We start from the raw sequence: 22,640 nt of genomic DNA, 5'->3' as shown, positions 1-22,640 counted from the left end.
AGCTCCATATAGCCTACAGGTTGGCCATGTCTGCTTGCTTTGCATCTCAGAAAATTGCGTCCATTGGTTAACCATTGGCAGACAGTTCATGTCTTTCATTTGCGTTTAGAAAATCCATCGCTGGTGGCCCTAATAATCGCAGGTTTTGTTCGCGCGGGTATAACTTATTTGTATGCGGGTGTTCAAGATTGCGAACTTGCCTGGGATTTCTGCAAGGTTTTGACAATGTTGGTGGTTGTGGAGTAAAACATCAGACTACTGCAGATTTAGTGTTCGCTCGAAAATCGACTGATATCCTGATTTTTATATACAATAATGTCAATAGGCCTACCCTTTTCGGGAAATTGCCATTTATGTTTCAAAAATGTTCTTAAGCAATAAAACATGAATAAAACACAAATAGCAGAATAGGTTAACACATCCTTAGATTTTGGGTTATTTTCAGATAAAATGTCAGATTCTGGAAGATCAAGGGTTTTTGGATTAACTCGAATGACTGAATATCTAACAGACCTTTAGCGTGTAATGTAGAGATGTAGCCCCAACACATCGAAGTAGAAAGCAATGGTTTAGAAACTATTTCCAAAGGCACTGTGCATAACCCACAAGGTCAATTGCAAATTCCGTTTTTGGGCCAGTTATGTAAACTGTTACATTGATTAATCCTGCTAAAGGTGTGACATTTGTGATAGGCTATTCCTATTTGTCTTCTAATGCATCTTAATATGAAAGTAATCAAATTACTGAGTTTGAGTAATCAAAAGGTTACATTACCGATTACAAATGTGGACCGTTTACTTGTAACTGTAACTGTATACATTTAAAAAGTAACCTACCACAACCTGCAGTTGACCATGCAGAAAAGCTCCCCTGAGTGTTTCTGACTGTAGGCAGAAATGATTGAGTCATCCTCAGATTCATCTGCTGTTTTGGTGGCTGGTCTCAGATGAACCTGCCCGTGAAGAAGCCCTACGCTGTGGTCCTGAGCAGGCATACACATGGTGTGGTTTTGGGGGACATTCCTGTAGTCAATTTTCCAATTGCATGTTCCCACTTAAGAGACCCAGATTATTTTTTTATGTCACATTTTAGAATGGCTTTTTCTTATCACAAGGCGAATGTGTTTAATATCCATAGAAATGTGTAATTATCCTGTTTAATCAGCTTTTTGATGTGCCACGCCTTTTAGGTGGGTTATCGTAGCAAAGATAATAACAAGTTAGTGTTCTGGCTAAAGTGTCTCTGTGGTAGGTTACCATTCAAGGCCGTAGAAAATAAAATGTGATTTCTAGTCCACTGTAGCTCAGTAGAACATTCTTATAATGCCAGGTTGTGGGTTCAATTTCCATGGGGAGTCAGTATAAAAAAGAGTGAAATGCATGCATTTATTTCTGAAATGTATGCCTTTATTTCTGAAATGTATGCCATTATTTCTGAAATGTATGCCTTTATTTCTGAAATGTATGCCTTTATTTCTGAAATGTATGCAATTATTTCTGTAAATCGGTCCGGATAAGAATGGTTTACACACCTCTGGATTTCACACCAGCTCTGGTGCTTTACATCACAGTAAATCACTCCCAAACGGTGTCAATGAAACAAAGTCAAACTGGTCCACTTGGTTTCAAATCTGACCATTAGTTCTCTTTGCAAATGGAGCTAACTGCCGACATAATAGCCAGGTCAACAGAAACTATGACGGACACGCTCTAATGTGTTGCATGAATTTGGTCACTTTCCCCAGTCTCCATACATGAATACTCCAGTTTGACATTTGCTGCCTGTAGTTAAGTGGGCCCCTTTCTCTTAAATCCGTCATTACAAATTCCCAACTTTTATCACAACACACCATAACAAATGAGCTCATCTTGGCCAGCTGTGAGGAAAGCAGTTGGTTTGCAGCCCGCAGAGAGAAAGCTCAGAGGGTTAGGGAGTCTTCTGAGGTATCACTCCTAACACGGAGAGCAGATGTTTTGTAAGTCCCAGTGCATGGAGCACTCCAGCTGGCAAGTGTTGTTCCTGGGCACTCTTTACTTTTGTTGGGAGATCATACCAGTATTCCTAGAAATGCACACATACACATGCATACACAGACATGCACAGACAAGCACACACACACACACACACGTTTGTTTTTCTATCCCTCTGGGAACCTGAAACCGACCCAGATATCCATGTTCCCCACATTTCCTAGCCCTAAATCTAACCTAACCCTAGCCTCAATAAAAAGACATTCATATCTAAACATAACCCCAGTCCCAGTACCTAACACTAAACCGGTTTAGACCTAAACCAAAAAGTCACCCCAATTCAAACACTATGCACAAATGTAAGTTTTACCCTAAACCTAACCTCTTAAACCAGGCCACACTACTGAGGTTTTTAGGTATGGCTTCACGAGACAACCCTTAACTTAATCCCTGAGTCAGAAGAAGTCTTTTTCCTATTGTGTACCTGCCAAGGGTTTATGTTTTACTATATCTGTGGGACTTCGGGTCCCCAGGTAGATCTGGATCACACACAAACACACACACTCAATGATAACATAGTCGTTGAGTTCAGATGAAAGCCTTGGCCAGGGGCTAGACATACCTTCCTTTGTGAATGGCAGGGAGAAGAAGGCTACACAGTGTAATTACTAGCATAAACATCAGCCTAGTGCCCAGCCGGGACAGTCCGATGTTGGGACAAAGGCTTCTCGTACGAAATGGTGCATGAATTAATTAAATGGACCCCAGTCAAAGGGAGTGCACTACACTCTTAAAATAAGGGGTAACTATATAAACCCTGGAAGTCATCAGGTTCATAATTGTACCTAGATAGTTGATGGGTCCTAGCAGAAACCTGGACAGGAGGTGTAGTTTAAGAGCGGTGGGGCAAAACATTTTTTGTCTCGCTCTTAGCCTTTCTGGAGGAGATCAAATTCACCTGGGCCACCAGACGCACGAGCACGACGAAGGAAAGCAAACCTTTGTCCGACACCAAACCTACACATGACTGAGCAAACAGGGGAAGTCCGCATGCGCATTGTCAGTATTCAAACACCTGGATGCAATGCTTTCCTCTGAATAATTGATTTTACGTCTGCTAGCGAGTATGCTGGACTACTCTTTGCTCACAGCGTGTATGGAACACCTAAATGCAGTTGACAGGGTTTTTTCCATTGAAAGGGTTGAATTTCTCTGGTCTAGCCATAATGACAACGTCTCAGGAATTATTACGCTCTTTTTGTGGTCGGGAAGTTGTGAACTGAACGTTGTTTCTAGACAGTCCCACCCATAGTGTCAACTAAATTACTGTAGTAACCGAAGTTGGATGTAAACACAATATGTGACTATGTTTATTGCAGAGATTGTAACTGCCAAGTTTAAGAGTGTCTGTTCGTTTTATAAAAATACTTAATAGTTTTATAGACTACCATTAGCCAACCAACTGGTGACAGTTTGTAATACAATACCGTATGTATCCTTAACATAAAGTAAACCAGACCTCTATTTATGTGGTGGTACAGACAGACACACAAACCCACACATGATTTTCCCTTTCCCCTGACCTTAACCTAATCCAAAATGACCCCCAATTTTAACACAATGCTCAAAAGTTTGACACTAAACTCAACAGCTAAGCCCTAGCGGGAACTTGCCCAAAAATGCTTTGGGAGACATTTTTCTGATTTTACCATATTTGTGGGGATTTCAGTTCCCCACATGTACACATAAACCAATATCTCTCTCACACACGCGCACTACTATGTTTACGAGGACCTTAATATATTCTCATTCAAAAAAATTAATTGTTAATTCAAAAACCTATTTTCCACTACCTCGAACTCTAACCCTTACAAAAACAACATCCCAACAGACAATGGATACCAATCCAGGGACCACAGACAATGCTTAGCTTCAAAGAAAAGACAGCAGTGGAGATACGCTGCTGAGCCTAACCTTAACCCTAAACTTAATAGATAAGCCTACAAAAGCAGTTTAAAAAGTCAGGACATTTTGGTGCGATTTGGTCCTGAAAATGCATGGAAAGATGTGCACACAAAGCCCCCGCCCCACACACACACACACACACACACACACATAACCCCCTGTGTTCCATGATGTCATCTAGCAATCATGTCCCACTTGTGCAGGCAAACTCCTTTCCTGTCTTGCCATCCACTCCTGGCTGATCCACAGCAGAGCTAGAGGAACACAAAGTTCCAGTCTGTAACATCCTGGCAGTATCATGGACACAAACTGATGGATGAGAGGGGGAGGTAGAATGGAAAGGAGTTAGATACTGAGGCTCAGAGAAAGGCATCAAAATGAACAAACTGGTAGAAGGAGTGGTGGATAGAGAGAAGTAGAGATTGTACCTGTCACTGGAAGTTTAGCAGAAGGTTTAAGAGGCAAAGCTGCAATTTAATGTATTATGTTCCATTTAAGTATATATCACAAATGATATGTTTTTTGTTAGGCTGACACGCATTTCTAGTTCTACCCATCTTTTGCAAATGTTTTTTTTTAATTATGAAAATAAAAGTAAAAAGGCTTTAAAATGTATTTTCTTTTATTAGTTCTGTTGAAGACAAACATTAATGAGAAATTAGGAAAAAAATGAATGAGAAAAACATTTCACAATCATTCCATTTCTTTCTACTGTAATTTACGCTCATACGTCATGAAATTAAACTGTTTCACTTGGAAAGCAAGATACTTTTAAGAACAAGAAATCTGCCAAATGGTAAAAAGTCAGTCATTGAGCTAGTACAAAAGGTACACTCCACAAACACTCCTGCAATGAATATACAGCAGTGTTTTTCAAAGTCTAGGTCCTGACCCATGAGGTCGTAGCAGGAGATTAAAACAGAAACAGGGCCGGCTCTACGGGAGGCAAAAACAAGCACTTCTTACAACAACCGTTTTCTGTCATTTGGGGCACGATAGTGTGTCACCTGAAAAAAGTATGTAAACCGCTGACACGCAGCACGCTATATACAGTACAACAATTCCATTGTCAATAAACAAGAAAGATGTATTTAATATGCACAGCTACTACCACAAAGGTATATTGCACAGCACACACCATGTTTCAATGTATTAATGAGCAGTCATGTCATCCAGTTGATGTATCTACTCCCCCTTCGACACACTGACATCCGTCTTCGGTTCTTAAACGGAAAAGCCTGGATACAGAATGTGATGCAAGCATATAAGCAGGCTGATCAGCTGTAAATGACACACACACACACAGAACGGTGGATCTGGAACGTGTTGGAACAGGCAGCCCTGGGGGAAGGATGTGCTCCACATGCTCCCTGTAGGTCAACTTCGTCCCCGGGCTTAGTGTTGGGGACAGGACTGTTTTGATCTTGGGGAGTTACGGCTCTGAATCAAGGTGGTGGAGGGAGGGTCGTTTCAAGCTTTTACAGCCATAAAGTCATAAACCTGGCTATGTCTTCAGTCTAAAAAATATAATGTTATGCTAGTCCTCGAATTAAGACTGGAAAGAAAATGTTGGTTTTATTAAATTGTTATGATATGGCCAATTTAGACTTTGGCTGCCGAACCAAACTTTGTGGCTATGCCATTTAGTGTATAATGAAATAGATGGGAGTATGTAGCTCAATTAGCTAAAACTCTCAAACAAAAACAAAAGGTTTCATTATAATTTCCCTATGGTTTTTTGGGAAGCTCAATTGATTCTGAGAATAGGCCTGTTAGAAAACTATTTCTTAAACAATTTCAGTTGGTGTACTTCCTTGTTTACATTACATGTGCTGTTTGAGTGCTTAAGTCCATAGGAAGTCATGCCAGATGCACCCAAATTCTACAAGACAGAATGACAAAGAAACATAATTGGCACTTTGCCACACTCACAGTGGAAAAGCAGGAGAACACTGATTAGTTTAAACAAGAGATCTGCTAAGTCACAGAAATAAGCATAACATTTGAAGAACAAGATGTAGAGGGTTAATTTGGAGCATATTCTACTGATGTAAAGTCATGGAAGCTTGCATATAGAAATGAAAAGTAGAACCTGGCTAGTCCACAACACAAAAGATTAGTGTACATTTTATACATTTGATTTCTACAGTGAATCCTAGTACAGAGGACGGTGTGATTGATTCCCGTTTGAATCACATATACAGCATAGAGACAGTTTTTTCCCCCGCATGTGGATCAAGTCAATCATAAATCTTCTACCCTCCATGATCTGACGTGGTCCAGGAGATTTCATTAATAGGCTAGTGGAATAGTGTCCATCATTCCCCATCAGCCAGTTGCTGACACTCCCGGGTATCCCATCCAGGTGGGCTCGGAAGACACCCCCTGGGTTCTGCAGTTCTAGTCATCACAGCCCAGCAGCTCCATACGCAGGGTGATGCGTTCCTGCCACTCCCACGGGACAATGCGGACGTACTGAGCGTAGAACGGGGGATCAAAAACATTCTTCTTATGCATGTTGTTGTCAACGTTGCCTTCAAAGATCTGTCAGAGAACCGTATATGGGAATAAGCCAACAGCTGAACAAATGTGTCTATATTTAAATATGCATAATGAAAGAGACAGTAAACATTCGTTTTTCTATTAGATTCCAGTGTTTGTTTCTATTAGATTCTGGAGTCCTTGCGTTTTCAGACCGACTAACAGTACTGCCTCATACTTCAAACTTTTCATAACAGATCACCCATTCAGTAGTCCAATATGAAAAATTATGAATGAGTTCAACGTGTTTATGTCAACAACAAATACAGTCACGAGTGGTAAGTCATCTCAACACCTTTTCTACAAACAGAAACCCATGGCTGTGTCAGATAATATCAGGGGTCTAGACTCAATGAAAAGATTGGATGTTGTTTAAACATCATTTAAGGTAAGTCAATAATCCTCGTAAGCCCAAGTTGCAAATCTAAACAGCAGCTGGCGGACTTCTCACCCAGGGGCCAAACAGGAAGTAAAGAGATTATTCACACAAGAGGCAACAGTCCAAACACATACAGTGGGGAGAACAAGTATTTGATACACTGCCGATTTTGCAGGTTTTCCCACTTACAAAGCATGTAGAAGTCTGTCATTTTTATCATAGGTACTCTTCAACTGTGAGTGACGGAATCTAAAACAAAAATCCAGAAAATCACATTGTAGGATTTTTAAGTAATTAATTTGCTTTTTATTGCATGACATAAGTATCTGACACATCAGAAAAGCAGAACATAATATTTGGAACAGAAACCTTTGTTTGCAATTACAGAGATGATATGTTTCCTGTACTTTTTGACCAGGTTTGCACACACTGCAGCAGGGATTTTGGCCCACTCCTCCATACAGACCTTCTCCAGATCCTTCAGGTTTCGGGGCTGTCGCTGGGCAATACGGACTTTCAGCTCCCTCCAAAGATTTTCTATTGGGTTCAGGTTTGGAGACTGGCTAGGCCGCACCAGGACCTTGATTCTTCATACAGAGCCACTCCTTAGTTGCCCTGGTTGTTTGTTTCGGGTCGTAGTCATGCTGGAAGACCCAGCCACAACCCATCTTCAATGCTCTTACTGAAGGAAGGAGGTTGTTGGCCAAGATCTCGCGATACATGGCCCCATCCATCCTCAATACGGTGCAGTCGTCCTGTCCCCTTTGCAGAAAAGCATCCCCAAAGAATGATGTTTCCACCTCCATGCTTCACGGTTGGGATGGTGTTCTTGGGGTTGTACACATCCTTCTTCTTCCTCCAAACACGGTGAGTGGAGTTTAGACCAAAAAGCTCTATTTTTGTCTCATCAGACCACATGACTGTCTCCCATTCCTCTTCTGGAAGGGCATGCGCTGACTTAGGAAGGGGGACCTTGCGTGCGCTGCAGGATTTTAATCCATGACGGTGTAGTGTGTTACTAATGGTTTTCTTTGAGACTGTGGTCCCAGCTCTCTTCAGGTCATTGACCAGGTCCTGCCGTGTAGTTCTGGGCTGATCCCTCACCTTCCTCATGATCATTGATGCCCCACAAGGTGAGATCTTGCATGGAGCCCCTGACCGAGGGAGATAGACCGTCATCTTCTTCAATTTTCGAGTAATTGTACTAACAGTTGGTGCCTTCTCACCAAACTGCTTGTCTATTGTCCTGTAGCCCATCCCAACCTTGGGCAGGTCTACAATTTTATCCCTGACGTCCTTACACAGCTCTCTGGTCTTGGCCATTGTGGAGAGGTTGGTGTCTGTTTGATTGAGTATGTGGACAGGCGTCTTTTATACAGGTAACAAGTTCAAACAGGTGCAGTTAATACAGGTAATGAGTTTCTTAAAGAAAAACGAACAGGTCTGTGAGAGCCGGAATTCTTACTGGTTGGTAGGTGATCAAATACGTATGTCATGCAATAAAATGCAAATTAATTATAAAAAAATCATACAATGTGATTTTCTGGATTTTTGTTTTAGATTCCGTCTCTCACAGTTGAAGTGTACCTATGATAAAAATGACAGACCTCTACATGCTTTGTAAGTAGGAAAACCTGCAAAATCGGCAGTGTATCAAAAACGTATTCTATCCACTGTAGTATCCTTGGGCCCTAAGACAATTAATGATGTTTCACATCGTCACATTTGAGACGACTTTAAAAGGCACGTGCCTAAACAATTGATGATCACTAAAGCATATTTCTTGGTGAGAAGTTGATCTTAAAGACAGGCCTGAAGGTATTGATTTACCTAGTTAGGTGACATAATACTCTCATCAAGTAGCTGGTAGGCTGAATATACACTCTTTTGCAAGTTCTTTGTTTGATGATTAATTCCCATACATTTAAACATTATTGACAAGGGAAGGTCCGGAAGAGTTCCTAGGGGGTGAAAAAATGTGTTTGGACCGCAGCCAGTATTGACCTCAATTTGTCCTGGGACTGGGAGAAACACCCCAGCCAAACCTTAACCGTGTAGAGTTGTGCAAAACCCCTTTTCCCTACTGATTAAAAGTAATGGGAAAATATTAGAGTATGTTGATTTTTCTTTAAATGGCTTCCTATCCTTGAAAAAAACTAAAGATGAATGACAATTAAGAAGGCTTAGCCTATTGGAACTAGGAGGCTGAAAAATATCTGGTTTTGTTTTGGACCTCCAATATATTTATGAGTCATAATATGAGACAATATGTTCTGAGCAATGAAACACAGACCTTCTCTGTGTTGCTGTTTTCATCCTTCACCACGTTCCAGGCATGTCCATTGTTGCTGTAGGCCACTTTGAAGGCAGACACATACTGCACCACGCCAAAGTCCTTGGCCCCTTGGGTGATGATGCCTGTCAGACGCTTGGTTTTCTGCAGGTCCACCTGGGACAGTAACATATAGACCAGATGAATGATGAGAGAATACCTCAGGACTCAAATCACTCAGTAGCTCTGTTCTCACGGTAAAAATAAATAACAGAAGTAGTCGTGGTCACTGTAAAGAACCATCATACAAAAGGACACTTTACACAGTGTTTTAGATGAAAAAAATGTATAGGTCAATTATGTAGTAAACAACTATGGGCAATATTTTTCTTACACAAACATCCCCCAGAGGAATAACACTATGCCTGGCCATTCCCTAGCACAAAAATGTTTGAGAAACACAGTCCTGTCCAATTTCTCCCCCCCCCCCCCCCCCCCCCCCCAAATGTGGTAATATTTTATGGTAATTTTATGAAATAAAATGGTATGAAGCAAGAGCAGATGTCTGCTGTTCAACTAGGATGAAAAAACACTTTTTGTGTTACTATTATATTTGGAAGGGAATGTGATCTTGGTTAGAGAAAGATATCTTGGTGGGAACAGGCCTCTCTTCACAAAGATATTTAAGCAAATTAGATGGCTTTTCTAAATAAAGGTTAAATGAGATTTAAAAATAAATATATTGTCACTAATGGCAAACAGAACCAACTCAGGGTTCAGTAAAATAAACATGAACCAAATATACAGTACATTTTGCAAGAGCTATCAATTTGAGATGTAACTATTGGTTTTTAAGGAATACAGTTTGCTCAATCTTATCTCATTATAACCCAAAATACTGTGGGCCTACTGCAACCATGGTTGGCCACTCTTCCATTTGATCTTATGTTGAACAACCAATAATATCACCCTCACAGATAATTACTGACCAAAGTATTAGTCCAGCTTAGACCCAAAGTCTAAACCCATCGAGCAGACTTAAATATTTGAATGGTTCTGCATCCATGACTCGGTCTGCGAATTTAAGAGTGGCCACCTTTTCTCCAAACCCCATCCTTCAGCTATGCCTTCAAAGGGGAAATGAGCCTCACCTGGAGCCACTCAGAGCGGTTGTTAGTGGCTGCAGACCAAGCGTTGGTCTTGCCTTGTTTGTCCAGCCGGGCAAACTGCGGGTGCCAGGTGAAGGTGTCAATGTTCCAGGTGCGGAAGGCACTGGACGCAGAGAGCTGTCCGTCAGAGATGAGGCGGGACTTCATGCCCATTGGTTCAGAGCAACCTGCCGTGTTGGAGTACACTATAAACGAAGCAGCAGGAAGACAGACCGCGATGGACAGAGAGAGGGCGGCGGGAGAGAGAAAAACAATAGGGAGAAACCAATGATCACACCCAGGAAAAGAACACTCCCTCAGTAGAATACAGAGCACTGCAATGAGCCTGTGCGCCCAGTCGCTTCCCTCCACCAGCCTCCACTCCAGCCCAAGGCACACAAAGCCACTCGACGACGGTTTGCCTTATTCAAGAGTTGACACCATGACATAGTTGCCAGATTATTTCCTGTTATTTGGCAACGTTCAGAAAGTGCATTTTATCACCAGGTAATGAGAAACAGGGAATTTAGGACCTGAAAGATATTGATTTAGAAAAAAAATTATAATAATTATGAGAACGTTTCGAAATAGATCTGGTACAGGCTTGCGCTGGAAGTCACCAGGATATTGAGTAACAGGGTGGGGCTGGAAAAACATATGGACATGGTGTTTGAAAAAAAGGGTCATTGTGAGTGTATCAGAATGAGAGAGCTTGTGTCCTGACTCATTAAAAATGCTTTACTAGGCTTATAGTTGATGTTTAGCATATCGGTTTGAGGTTCGATTCAGGCAAAAATAAGTTTGGATATTGAGGTTAAGAGTAGGGTTCTGTTGAGGTTGGCCATGAGGGCCGGAAATAAACGTAAATTCATCAGGCTGTGAACAAACCATCCCTACAGTCAGCCTATTTGACAGAAACAAAGTGTCAACACCAGGGGACATTATGTATCCTTTTGGCCATGGCACGTTTTTCTGAAGGTCCTTGTAAATAGGCAAAATAAAATGTAATTCACAACAGCATCACAATAGTTTGGAGTGGCTTCCTCTCTTTATCTCCTAACGTTAAACTGCACTGATATCAAAAACAAGATGTCAAACAGCCACTCAGCGCCACACACACCATGTATTCACAGAGTGTACAGATCAATAAAGATGAAGGAGGGAAGACAAGAAAGCCAGGGAGACCATTAAGAGTGAATTACACAGAACCAAGGTGTCCCTTTATTTTCCCATTGTGGAGGCGTCAGTTTACCATTGAGCTCACAGCCGACCAGCTCCATGCGCAAGGTGCAGGCCTTGCGACACACCAGAGGAATTATGCGGATGAACTGGGCCACGATGGGAGGGTCGAACATGTTGGACTTAGTGCTGTCGTTGTCCGTGTTACCCACAAACACCTGGGGACAGAGGTAAGGTCAACCAGCCGTAAGTCTCACCGGGTTCAGTGTGGAAGAGACACGGACGGCATCCGGGTCAGTGTTTGTGCAAGCCGCCTGTTGTGGTCAACTGACACACGGTTCAGAGACCTGTCAATCCCTCGCAAGACTCACCACCGAGGTCTCTTGACCGGCTCCAGACCAGGAGCAACGGGAGGCAGTTAACGGTGAGCACAGCCATGTAAAACCCTATGCAACCCATGTAAAAGTGAAAGTAACCCAGCAAAGAACTACTCGGGTGAAATAGTACGTCTCCAGGCACTCCGTGTTGCATTGTGCCTAAGAAAAGCTCTGAGCCGTTGTACGTTGGCCATATACCACGCCTCTCCCGTCTCACTGCTTAACTGTAAACGTATTATTATAACACTTAGTGTAAACTAACCTTGTGCCTTGTCAGTCCATCTCCTCTGTAGGTGGTGTAGGTCTTGCCGTCAAAGCTGGAAGCCACTTTGAATAATTTTACGTACTCGGCTATGCCCATTCGACTGGCACCCTGCGTGATGATGCCCGTCAGCCGCACCTTCTTCAGCATGTTGATCTAGAGTCAGAGGTCAGATAGAGGTCAAACAGGGGTCAAAACACCAATCAAGCATATGGCTGTTGTTTTTTGTGTGTGGCATGCCTTGAGTTTAATCATTCAGGCAACCCAAAAAAAGATTACGTTCATTTTCCATTGCAATACACATAGAGGCCAAACTGAGTCGAAATACATTTCATGTTTCAAGCCAAACCTGGTTGGATCCATGAGGAGCTGATCACGGTTCACCAGTGGGTTCTCATTGCACAACCGTTTGAGAAACAGTGGACTTTTTATTCTGTAACAGGACTAGCACCAAGCTCCAACAATGACTGTTACTCAGCCACAGCAGTGTCACACCACTACCTGTACTCAATCACTGAGGCACTTTAGGGAGGAATTCAATAACTGGCCTAGTTCTCTGACCTCAATCCAGGGATTCTTGTCGTGGTTGGCAGCAGTCCAGGCATTAACCATGCCCTGATGGTTAAGCCGTGCTAGTTCTGGACCCCAGCGCTGAAGACCCAGAATGCCATAGTGCACAGAGGAGGCTGTGATCTGTGACTCTAAGATGTCCCCTCCCTCCATCCCCATCAGAGTAATACAACCTGGAATGCAGGCATGCACAGACAAAGACGTTATGACCAACCAAGACACATCTACACATTTTCTAACCTGTAACAAAGAGAAAGACTTCCTTGACGTGCCGGTTACGACTCGCGGCACAGTGAGACTGAGCTCATAACACGTAATACATCATGTTCAAATGTGAACTACACGGCTCTTTCCCTGGTCCAGACTTACGGAGCTGGCATTGCTTTCCAACGTAGGGCGAGGGGCACTGGCAGCTGTAGTCAGCCTCCAGATCTCGACACGTCCCTCTGTTCTTACACGGCTCGTTCTCACAGTCATTCACATCTGGACGTGACAAAGCACAAGAGATAGCTACTGTGTTGTGCGAATTTAATATTTCCTCATAATTCTGAACCTAATACACATCTCTCTAGCGGGCTAGATTTGATCTGGGACATCATAACGACATGTCCTGTAGGCGATTTGTTATCTCAGACTTTATGAATTATAGGGGAGGCGTCGGGGGGGGGGCAGTTGGCTGCACCTTCGGAAGCCAAGTGTGATTCATTAGAAAAGGTTGGAGAGCTGAGGTTTGGATGTTATGGGGTGTTGTGCCTGCAGGGCGAGGTGATCTGGGAGTCTGTCTGCGGCTGTGGCCTGTGATCACCACCAGGTGGCTCACTTGCCTTAAAATTGTATAGACCAACGTGGACTTCCCTGAGGTTCATTGGTATATGCTGTGTCAAACTTTAGGAACATGTTTAGCAAGTTAAAACAATTAGCAAAAAACAACAAATTAGGTAGTGTCTTCCTCATTTGGTTCCGCTAACTACTGATTGCTACCATTTGAGTTTAAGTGAATACATTACTATTTTTCACGGATCTTCACAGAGCATCAGATATTTATTTCAAATTACCATATGATATAACACATTTGAACAACAAAATATTAAACAGTTAAAATGCCTTTGAAATCATTGGCATCAGTGGACACCCTAATGAGTATTGTTCTGAGATAAAAATGCATTTCTCAAATATATCTTGCAAAGTAATTATTTGTTCTTGGGTGTGGACCTTCAAAAAACTTTATTAATTCAGTGTCCAAAGGTGACTGGAAAATTCCAAAAAGATTTGGTGGGTCACAGGACAGAAATGTTAGCTCATTGCAGAGCTACTACATCTTAAAATAGTATTTACTCTCCCTGGAATTCAAAAATAGACCAGAAACCGTAAACAAAGTGGTGGCCTCCCAATTGGCACTCATTTTGTTCACTAATGGTCAAAGCAGTGCGCTAAATAGGAAATAGGGTGCCCTTTGGGACAAACACAGTGCCTCCCCTCCATAAGTTTCAATAGCGTGTTGTACATTTGGCTGAAAGTCCCTTTCAGACTGAAATATAAGGGGCATCACTGTAACATCCCACAGTCTGGATCTGTTAAGACAGTACTGGGATCCGCCCTCTTACCTACAGGCCCATGAAGACTAGGAAATCGGACAGAACAAGAACAGCTGTGGGTGGTGACTATAGCACTGTAATTGCTGGTCAGACTAGTAGTTAGAGGTTATAAATATGCTATGAATCATCGGCAGTTCTGCTGCACAGGCTCTGGTTTTTCCACTCGTTTCTGGACACTGGGTCACTGATATTGTGGACCAGTCAGGGATGTGAGAAGTCTTAGGTACTCACTATTACCAGACCATAAAATAACATTAGTTTGTTATAATGAGAAAACAACTGAATAATGTGTTAATGTACTGTGTTTGTATCTTGTCATGTCCAATTCCTGACTAAGGCATCCTTTCATCAGAGCAATTCCCTGGAGTCATGGGACACTTGAAGATTGAGACGTGTCCTCCAATGCATATCTCAGCAAGCTATTATGCTCATATCACCTTGCTAGCTTAACCAGGAAGTATTCGTCAGAACGTACGCATTTGCAAGATGATATGTTCAATAGCCAACAACTATGAAGTTGCATGTAGCCAACCAACCACAAGGGGTCACTAGAATGCAACAAGAAAAGCCACCCCATCCGACGTTCCTCAGACCAGTCTCTGACAATATGCCAATTTGCACTGACCTTTTGGTAACATCGGAAAATCGTTGACTGTTCATATACAGTGCCTTCGGATAGTATTTAGACCCCTTCACTTTCTCCACATTTGTTTGTGTCGTCGACTTAATTTATAATTATTTTGTTTGCCTCCAACTACCCACATTTGTTGAAAATAAAAAAAAATGAAATATCTTATCTATATAAATATTCAGACTCATAATTCAGTACTTTGTAGAAGCAACAGCGATCACAGCAGAGACATCTTGGTTATGCCTCTACCACCTTTTCAAACCTGAATTAGGTCGGTTTTCCACACAGGTATAAGGTCCTGTGCACTCTGGATCAGGTTTTCTTTAAGGACGTCTCTGTATTTTGTTATGTTCATCCTTCGCTCAATCGTGACAAGTCTCCCAGTCCCTGACGCTGAGAAGCATCCCCATAGAATGATGCTCCGACCACCATGCTTCACTGTAGGTGTGGTATTAGCCAGGTGATGAGTGGTACTGTACCTTGTTTTTGCCAGATGTAGTTCTTGGCATTTAGGCTTAATAGTTACTCCAGTTAAGTTCTAGAGGAAAATCAAAGGACACAGGATGCCTCTAAGCTCAATTTGGAGTGTCACAGCAAAGAGTCTGAATATTTATGTGCAATGTGCATTGTTTCATTTCCAATGACAAATGACAAATCTTTGTCATTATGGGGTATTACGTGTTGATTGACGGTAAAACATGTTTATGTAATAAATTATAAATAAAGTCTATAATAATACAAAAACATCTGGAGAAAGTAAATGGTCTGAATACTTTCCTGTGTTGAATAGGTATACACACCATAAGTCAATGCTTGCTAGAACCACCTTTGGCTTACTGTTGCAATTCTGTTTGTGCAAGTCACTATTGCAATTGGTTTTACCATTCTTCCTGGCAAAATTGTTAAAGACCTCAAATTGAACAGGAATCGTTAGTTAACAGAAACTCTGAAGTTTTGCCACAGATCCTTTATTGGTTTGAGATTTGGGCATTGTCTGGGCCATTCAAGGACACTGTTTCTTGTCTTCGCTGTGTCTTTCACATGCCTTATGGCAAAAAACAGAAATTGATGACCCATAGTTGACATATGGAAAAGTCCTAATATGTCAGAGATACTTTGTAGCTCTTTCAGACTGTGCCATAGAAAAGCGGGTGAATGATAAACAAACCTCACCATAATATATAATTCTTTGTATAGATCGGTGACAGAAAACCTAATTAAATCAATTTGAGATCTGTAATGGAACAACTCTAAATGTGAGAAAGTCTTTGGAGGGAAAATACACAATCCACTTATTTTCAGGTGAATAATGTTTTAATGTTGGAGTGTGCCTGGGGCAAAAAAATATGATACTATTACCTTTACTTTTACTACCATGGCAAAAAAGACTTTCGCAAAAGCTTAGATCACAAGGGAGATATCTTGCCATTCAAACAATAAAACATACAACATTCAACAAAAAATATTCAGATTAATGAACTACTCAGTCATGCTGCATTTAGTCAAAATGGTTGAATAGCACTTTTTTCACACTAAGAGGCTTAGGTGGTTTTCCATTTAGCTAACAGCCCTGTAACAAGCTGAATGAAACTCTTTCAGCTCATTACAACTATCCCACACAGTCATACATTTCACTGTGCCAGTTAGTTGTTTGACCATAATGGTAGAATATAGGATTGGTAGTGGACCTTACCCAAGCCAAGCCCTGGTTTTCTGCAATTTGACACCACCTCTATCTCAACAAGTTATTTGGACATTATTCCATAACAAAGTCTCTAATCAACGCATAAATATATGCGCCTGGAGTTCAAGTTACTAAACATAATTGGAACTTGATCTTCACAGGGTTCTATGGTCAGTTAAGTATGGTGTTGGATATGATATGATTGTGGTGTTGTGGGGCTGTTTGACATCTGAAGGCCCTGGGAAACCTGGTTAGGTGTGGCACCATAGACTCAAATCCACACAAGAATTGTTTACTGACCACCGAATCAAGTCCCATACCAGTCCCCTGACCTAAATCCTGTTGAAAGCATATTGGGTGAGCTCAAGAGGAGAGTTCACAAGGCCTCTGGATGATTTGAAGAAATCCCGCATGGTCGTGTTAGAAATCGACGGTTACGTATAGTGGTCAAATAATGTAGAACCCGTATCAAATCGAGGGAGAAGTTCGCTTAAGTTTATTATTACTTTCTTCTCACTGTAATGTTGGTTACCAGCTAGCCTATACATTAAGGGTGTTTCTACAGCAAAGATCAGGTTTCCAAGACAGTAACCCCCATGCCAAATGGTCAATGTGAACATTCCTGGATAATCTAAACAGAGATGTTTCTGTTGTTCTCATTATCTAGGCACATTCACTTCCAATGAAACGTACACATTGTAATTGTTAATGCTCAGATTCCACACATGAATTGATATTATCAGATCCCTTGCTATGTGTTCTAACATTATAGGAGTGCGTGCGAAGAAATTAATGCAGGGATTTACTTAATAAGAATAGTTTTTTTCTTTGAACAATTTTACCTTAAATAAAGGAAATATTTATTAAATATTCTGAAGTGTAATTATAATTTTTTATCTTAAAACATTATAATGTTTTAAGATAAAGCAGATAAACAACAACAACGTTTTTCATAGCCTTTTTGTACATTTTTACCAAGGGTGCCAACAACTGTTAAGGGAGCTATATATAATTAGACGAAGGAAGGCCAGGGTTGACAGTGCAAATGATGACGGGTATAGTCAAGGGGGAAGTACTTACTGATGTGGCAGTGCACACCCTCAAAGCCAGGCTGGCATTTACATATGTATCCACCGAACACATCACCTCGTCTGGTTGATGAGATGACTTCACAAAAGCCATCATTCCTGCAGGGGTTGGGACTGCAGGGACCTAAGGGAGTGATAAGGTTTAAGGATGTGACACATTCCATGAAAAACAGTAAGGTTTAACCAACCGAAGTGGCAGCCACTGCCTTACGAACAAAAAACTAGCACGGGCGCCAGTCCAACAAATTTGCCTTCTCATCAGGAAGCCAAAATCTTTGAATACTTAGTATGATGAATTGTCACATTTAAATTGTAAAGCTTTGTAAATAAATGCTCTTGCTCCATATTCCACTAGCTGTGCTCCTTACCTGTCTCATTGAGGTTGCAGGTCTCTCCAGTAAAGCCATCAGCACAGATACAGATGAAAGGATCTTCCCCCACCCCTGTCACACATGTCCCTCCATTATGGCAGAGATTCACTTCACAGTAATCCGCTGAATTGGGCGGGGGGGGGGGGGGGGTGAGAGAGGTAAATACAGGCAGGGAGAGATATGTGACCCAACAGAGACTTGATAAGGGGCCCCCACCTAATCCTGTCATACTTTGGAGTTTGAGCATCTCTGTCAGAAGGCCTTCACAGTCACTAGAATAACCCTACACATCAACAGCCACTCTATTACATGTGATCAAGCTTAGGCCCCATCTGACAAGTGTAAGATAACATGGACCGGAAAGAAAATGATCCCAGATCTGCACTTAGGGCCCTGGCACCATAACCAGAGTCGGTAACCCTGCATCAACATTTTAGCAGGGAGGCCGTAGAGCTGACTCTCAGGGCGTAGAATACAAGGGAGGGAGAGGACAGACCTCATTCCCCTCGTCTCCCTTTGCCAACTGAGAATAACCCTACAGTCGTCCATGATATTGCATACTAATGATGACGGACTGTCTACACTCTACAGTGGTCCTTTTTAACAGAGTTAGTACCACGATCCTCTGGAGGATACAATTTGTTTGATGTTAGATATAATGTTAGGATAATGGCACATAGAACCCACATAATGGGGAGAAAAACAGGGAGAAATACTAGCCAGTTGCTTTAAATTGGCTGGTTCAACGACCTACAGGGGTAGGTATGAAGTAAGCTTTGAATGTGCATTACCTTGGACAATTATAAAGAAGATTCCTATCCAATAAAGCATAGAAAAGCCTGAAAAATATATATCTTAAAACGTTTTTATCAAGGCTTTACCACCAACAGTCAACAGACATGTTAGAGCATGACCACTAGGGCTAAAGTATCTCCTTTGTGGGCCTGACAAAGAACGGAGAGAAATTATTCAATTAAAGCCTTTGAAAGTTAAAAGGCATTTACTTACTTAATTCCTAATGGATTCATTTCAGCCAATAGTAACAGTGGGGTATTTACATTGTTGCTAGGGTACAGCAGTACAGCTAGTAAAAGTGCTCTCTTGATTAAAATAAGAAATGAAGATTTTGAGTCTGCGTGAAAAAAGGGGTGGATGGCAGTATTCCACACGTCTTGTTCCTATTCATAGATGTTACATGCTACATTTGTGACGGTTTCTTTGTTTTGTGGCTTCTAATAGGAAATGATTTAAAGAAAGTTGAAGAATAGAGGCACAACAGGGACACGCCTGTCTTTGGGTTGATGATTCATGACGATACATGAATGGTTTGAACCTGCTTCAGTTTCTTTCACCAACTGTCAGCTATTCACCTAGAGTTCATTAAGTGGGTGGGTGCATAGTGACTGTTACATTAGCATGTTCTGCTTTTCTGGTTACTTGGGTACTGGGAAACTCTTTAGACAGTGTCTAAGAAAAAGCTAAAGACTCTCAGTACACAAAACCAAAAGAATGTGTTTGTGTGCAGGATTAAGAGATTGCAGGATTAACTAGATTAGAACAGATTTGGGATACACCTCAATTTAGATTCCAATTTTCCTAATTTCAGGAATGAATGTATGGACATCATTCTTTCACCTGGGAGATGAAATCAAGGATGTCTCAATTCTATCTAGATAGTCTGAAGATCTATGCAACATTTGTGTATTCGATGTTTTAAAATACCACTCCCCTTGTGTCTGCCAAATAACTAAAATATATAAACATATATATAAATGTAACATTCTTAGTGCCATTTATCCCAGGAGCACTGTTGAGTGGCTGACCTTGTTACAGTTCAAACTCATCTGTGCGGATGGGTTGAGAAAACCAAAACACACGTCTGTTCTCCATAAATAAATACACCTTCCTTTTAAACACACCTAAATTATTTGGAGCAGAAAGCATGCCTCTTTATACATAAATACAGGTTTGATAGCCTGACATCCAAAATAACATAGAAACAAAAGATTTCGGAGTGATGCTTTTGATTTTAGGCAATACATTCACTCTCAGTGGTGCTACTGGAAAAGCCGACTGGACTGAAATAATACGCTTACGCCAACTTCATTTTTTTAGGGCATATTGAGGGAGAGTGTAACTTAGACCAAAGAACAGTCTCCGGCAAAGAGTAGGGAAATGTACTGCTTAGTTCTAGTATCCTACAGGATACCTCATGTTTGATTACTGGTCTTTGACCTAAGATTAGACTGTCTAATTAATTTCAGTAATGAAAAGTGACACAGAAAGAAATCGAAAGAAATCGTTCTTTAAAATTCTTACAAATGGTACAGCTATGAACGAGAAATTTCAAGGGGTCGAATGAGTTAAACCAATTAAACAAGACTCACCTTTCACTGAGCAGACCACAGCGAAAAGTACACAAGCGGTAACAAATAAAAACCGGTGACGTTTCATGTTGATGTCCCGAATATCCCAGTCCTTCTGTGAGTAGACCAGACAAATAATGTAATAGGCTACGCTACAGTCGTACCCGCTAGTTTCCCAGCCGAGATTGTCTAGGAAGGCGGGTTCTATTTTAGCTGGTTCTTTGTACGGGCGCGAGCCTCTGTGGCTGGAGCACAAGCCACGTTCAAGTGGTATGGTAGTTACTATATTAGAAACTCCTACATCCCTGGAGCGAAATTTCAATAGAATTTCCTTAGAACTCGGAATTATTTAACACTTATATAGCACTTATAAATGTGAAACTGAGAAAACGTGGGAAGTTTGCTAAGGCCCCGGTCATAGCCAGATTGACGAGGGTTGTTTCATTATCCTAGCAAGATATATTAGTTACACAATAATATCTCGATGATCTAAAGAGAAGTTCTTCAACCGGTTCTTTGAATTCATGGCTTGTTTTTTGCACAGTAAAGTATGGGACCTTATGTAGACCATTGTGTGCCTTTTTGTCATGTCCAATAAACTGAATTTGCCATAGCTGGACTCCAATGAAGTTCTACAGAAATCTCAAGGATGGTCAAAGGACACAGGATGCATATCTTAACTGGAGTGCAATGGTAAAGTTCTGAATTATTAGATTATTTTGAGATATTAGATATTTCAGTTGGCACACGTTTCTTTAAACGTGTTTTCATTTTGTCATTATGGGGTATTATGTGATAGCAAATACACATCCATTTAAAGGGGCAATATAGGATTTGTAATGTACTACCAGCATAAAAATAAACAAAAATGACCAGTATCATCTGCAGTTCATGTTTTAAGTTAATGTTTCGAATTATATTTTGTATACAAAACTTATCGGAGTGACTAACATATTCCCCATTTTTACATTTTTTTTGTCAGTTTACAGTGACTTGTAATCACATTTACACTCGCAGTACTATTTTACAACCCTAAACCACCCTGGACTATACCTGTCTCGTTTTGTATGGGAAGACAATGAGACAAGACGTGTTTGAGTCAGGATTCTACGTAGCGCCCTTTTAATCAATAAAAATTACGTTCGTGACACAAATTTCTTTTTGAGAAAGTGAAGAATGTTAATGATTTTCCAAGTCTCTGTATAAGTCAGGATTAAAAAAAATGGAACAGCATGTGACAGTAAAATATTTTCAATTTTGGGATACCTACAAATATTATGTATATTATGTATAATGATATAATAACCGAGATCATTTTTGGCAGTCAAATGGGTACTTATTGGAGTACAATATTATATTTCAGAAATATGAAAAGCCTTATTTGTTTTTTTTAATATCGCATCGTTTTATTTATAGTGACATTGCTTTTTAAGAAAATATGTAGCATATCGACTCATTCCCTGGCTTTCCACAAGCGATTTGGCAACTTAATCGCGATTGTTTGACCGTGTGCTTGGCGGGAATGTCACTCCGGGTCGCTCCGGGTCTCTCCAGGTCATACATCCATCTCATCCCTTTTTCTTTTTTCTGACGTACATTTATAATTACATGGGTGTGTAATGTCACCACTTTGATATTTGTCGCCATCTAGTGGACATTTCCCCCAATTTTATAATTGCTAGAACAAGTGTATGGTCAAACCAAAGGTCATAAAAATAATTAAATCGAATTATTTTAATAATATTATATTTTTTGTAGGAATTATCAAAATTATCTAATGACTTTAAGTAACTTTAATTATTTGAAGTCAAGATGTTGTGTTTTCAACATTAATCACAAAACCTGTATTGCTAATAAGTTTTTTTGAATAGGATTTAAAAAATGTATGTCCTTATTCAACTATAATGTTTAAGCTATTTGAACAAAGAACGACACATTCTTTCTCGGAATGCACCGTTACGTAACCGTTCCCTGTATCCTCGTGCTTTCCTCACACATTCCAAGGTCGAACATTCGGATACATTTTTTTTTTTTACGCCGAATTGGTTGTCTCACAATTCAGGGATCCGTTATGATCACATATCAATATTAATGGATTCGATGTGTAGTTCTCAGGCTGACACCACCTCTGTAAGTCCTACTCACGTGGGCAGGCTGGTGTAAGCGAATGTTTGGATACAATAGTATCAGTTTTCTACAGCCAATCGCTGTAAAGAAGTAGGAGCGGGGATGGCAAAGTCAG

General features: G+C 40.9%; 1 protein-coding gene across 2 annotated transcripts; it reads right to left on the bottom strand.

The window, feature by feature from the left end:
- Nucleotides 1-4,569: 4,569 nt before the first annotated feature.
- Nucleotides 4,570-20,581, bottom strand: LOC105015055 (EGF-like repeat and discoidin I-like domain-containing protein 3). 2 transcript variants are annotated; one of them, XM_010877896.3, is made up of 10 exons: nucleotides 20,420-20,581; nucleotides 18,030-18,155; nucleotides 17,654-17,785; nucleotides 13,033-13,146; nucleotides 12,655-12,836; nucleotides 12,094-12,249; nucleotides 11,528-11,672; nucleotides 10,279-10,481; nucleotides 9,149-9,304; nucleotides 4,570-6,479 (listed from the first exon to the last, which is right to left on the bottom strand). In XM_010877896.3, the coding sequence occupies exons 1-10, from the start codon at nucleotides 20,484-20,486 to the stop codon at nucleotides 6,336-6,338; spliced, it is 1,425 nt and encodes a 474-aa protein (XP_010876198.1). In that variant the 5' UTR covers nucleotides 20,487-20,581; the 3' UTR covers nucleotides 4,570-6,335. The 2 variants fall into 2 exon arrangements, with proteins under 2 accessions (XP_010876198.1, XP_010876207.1); XM_010877905.3 differs by having other exon boundaries at nucleotides 10,279-10,463.
- Nucleotides 20,582-22,640: the final 2,059 nt, after the last annotated feature.

This window comes from Esox lucius, chromosome 2, assembly GCF_011004845.1.
Source record: "Esox lucius isolate fEsoLuc1 chromosome 2, fEsoLuc1.pri, whole genome shotgun sequence".
Classification (NCBI taxonomy): Eukaryota; Metazoa; Chordata; class Actinopteri; order Esociformes; family Esocidae; genus Esox; species Esox lucius.
This window is presented reverse-complemented; position numbering and strand designations above follow the sequence as displayed.

Bases quoted from the DNA above. Each gene is read 5' to 3' on its own strand.
- LOC105015055 (XM_010877896.3), bottom strand. From the start codon at position 20,486: ATGAAACGTCACCGGTTTTTATTTGTTACCGCTTGTGTACTTTTCGCT. The intron at 18,156-20,419 runs GTGAGTCTTGTT...CGCCCAATTCAG, and splicing joins TGTGGTCTGCTCAGTGAAAG to CGGATTACTGTGAAGTGAAT. The intron at 13,147-17,653 runs GTAAGTACTTCC...TGTCACGTCCAG, and splicing joins GGGTGTGCACTGCCACATCA to ATGTGAATGACTGTGAGAAC.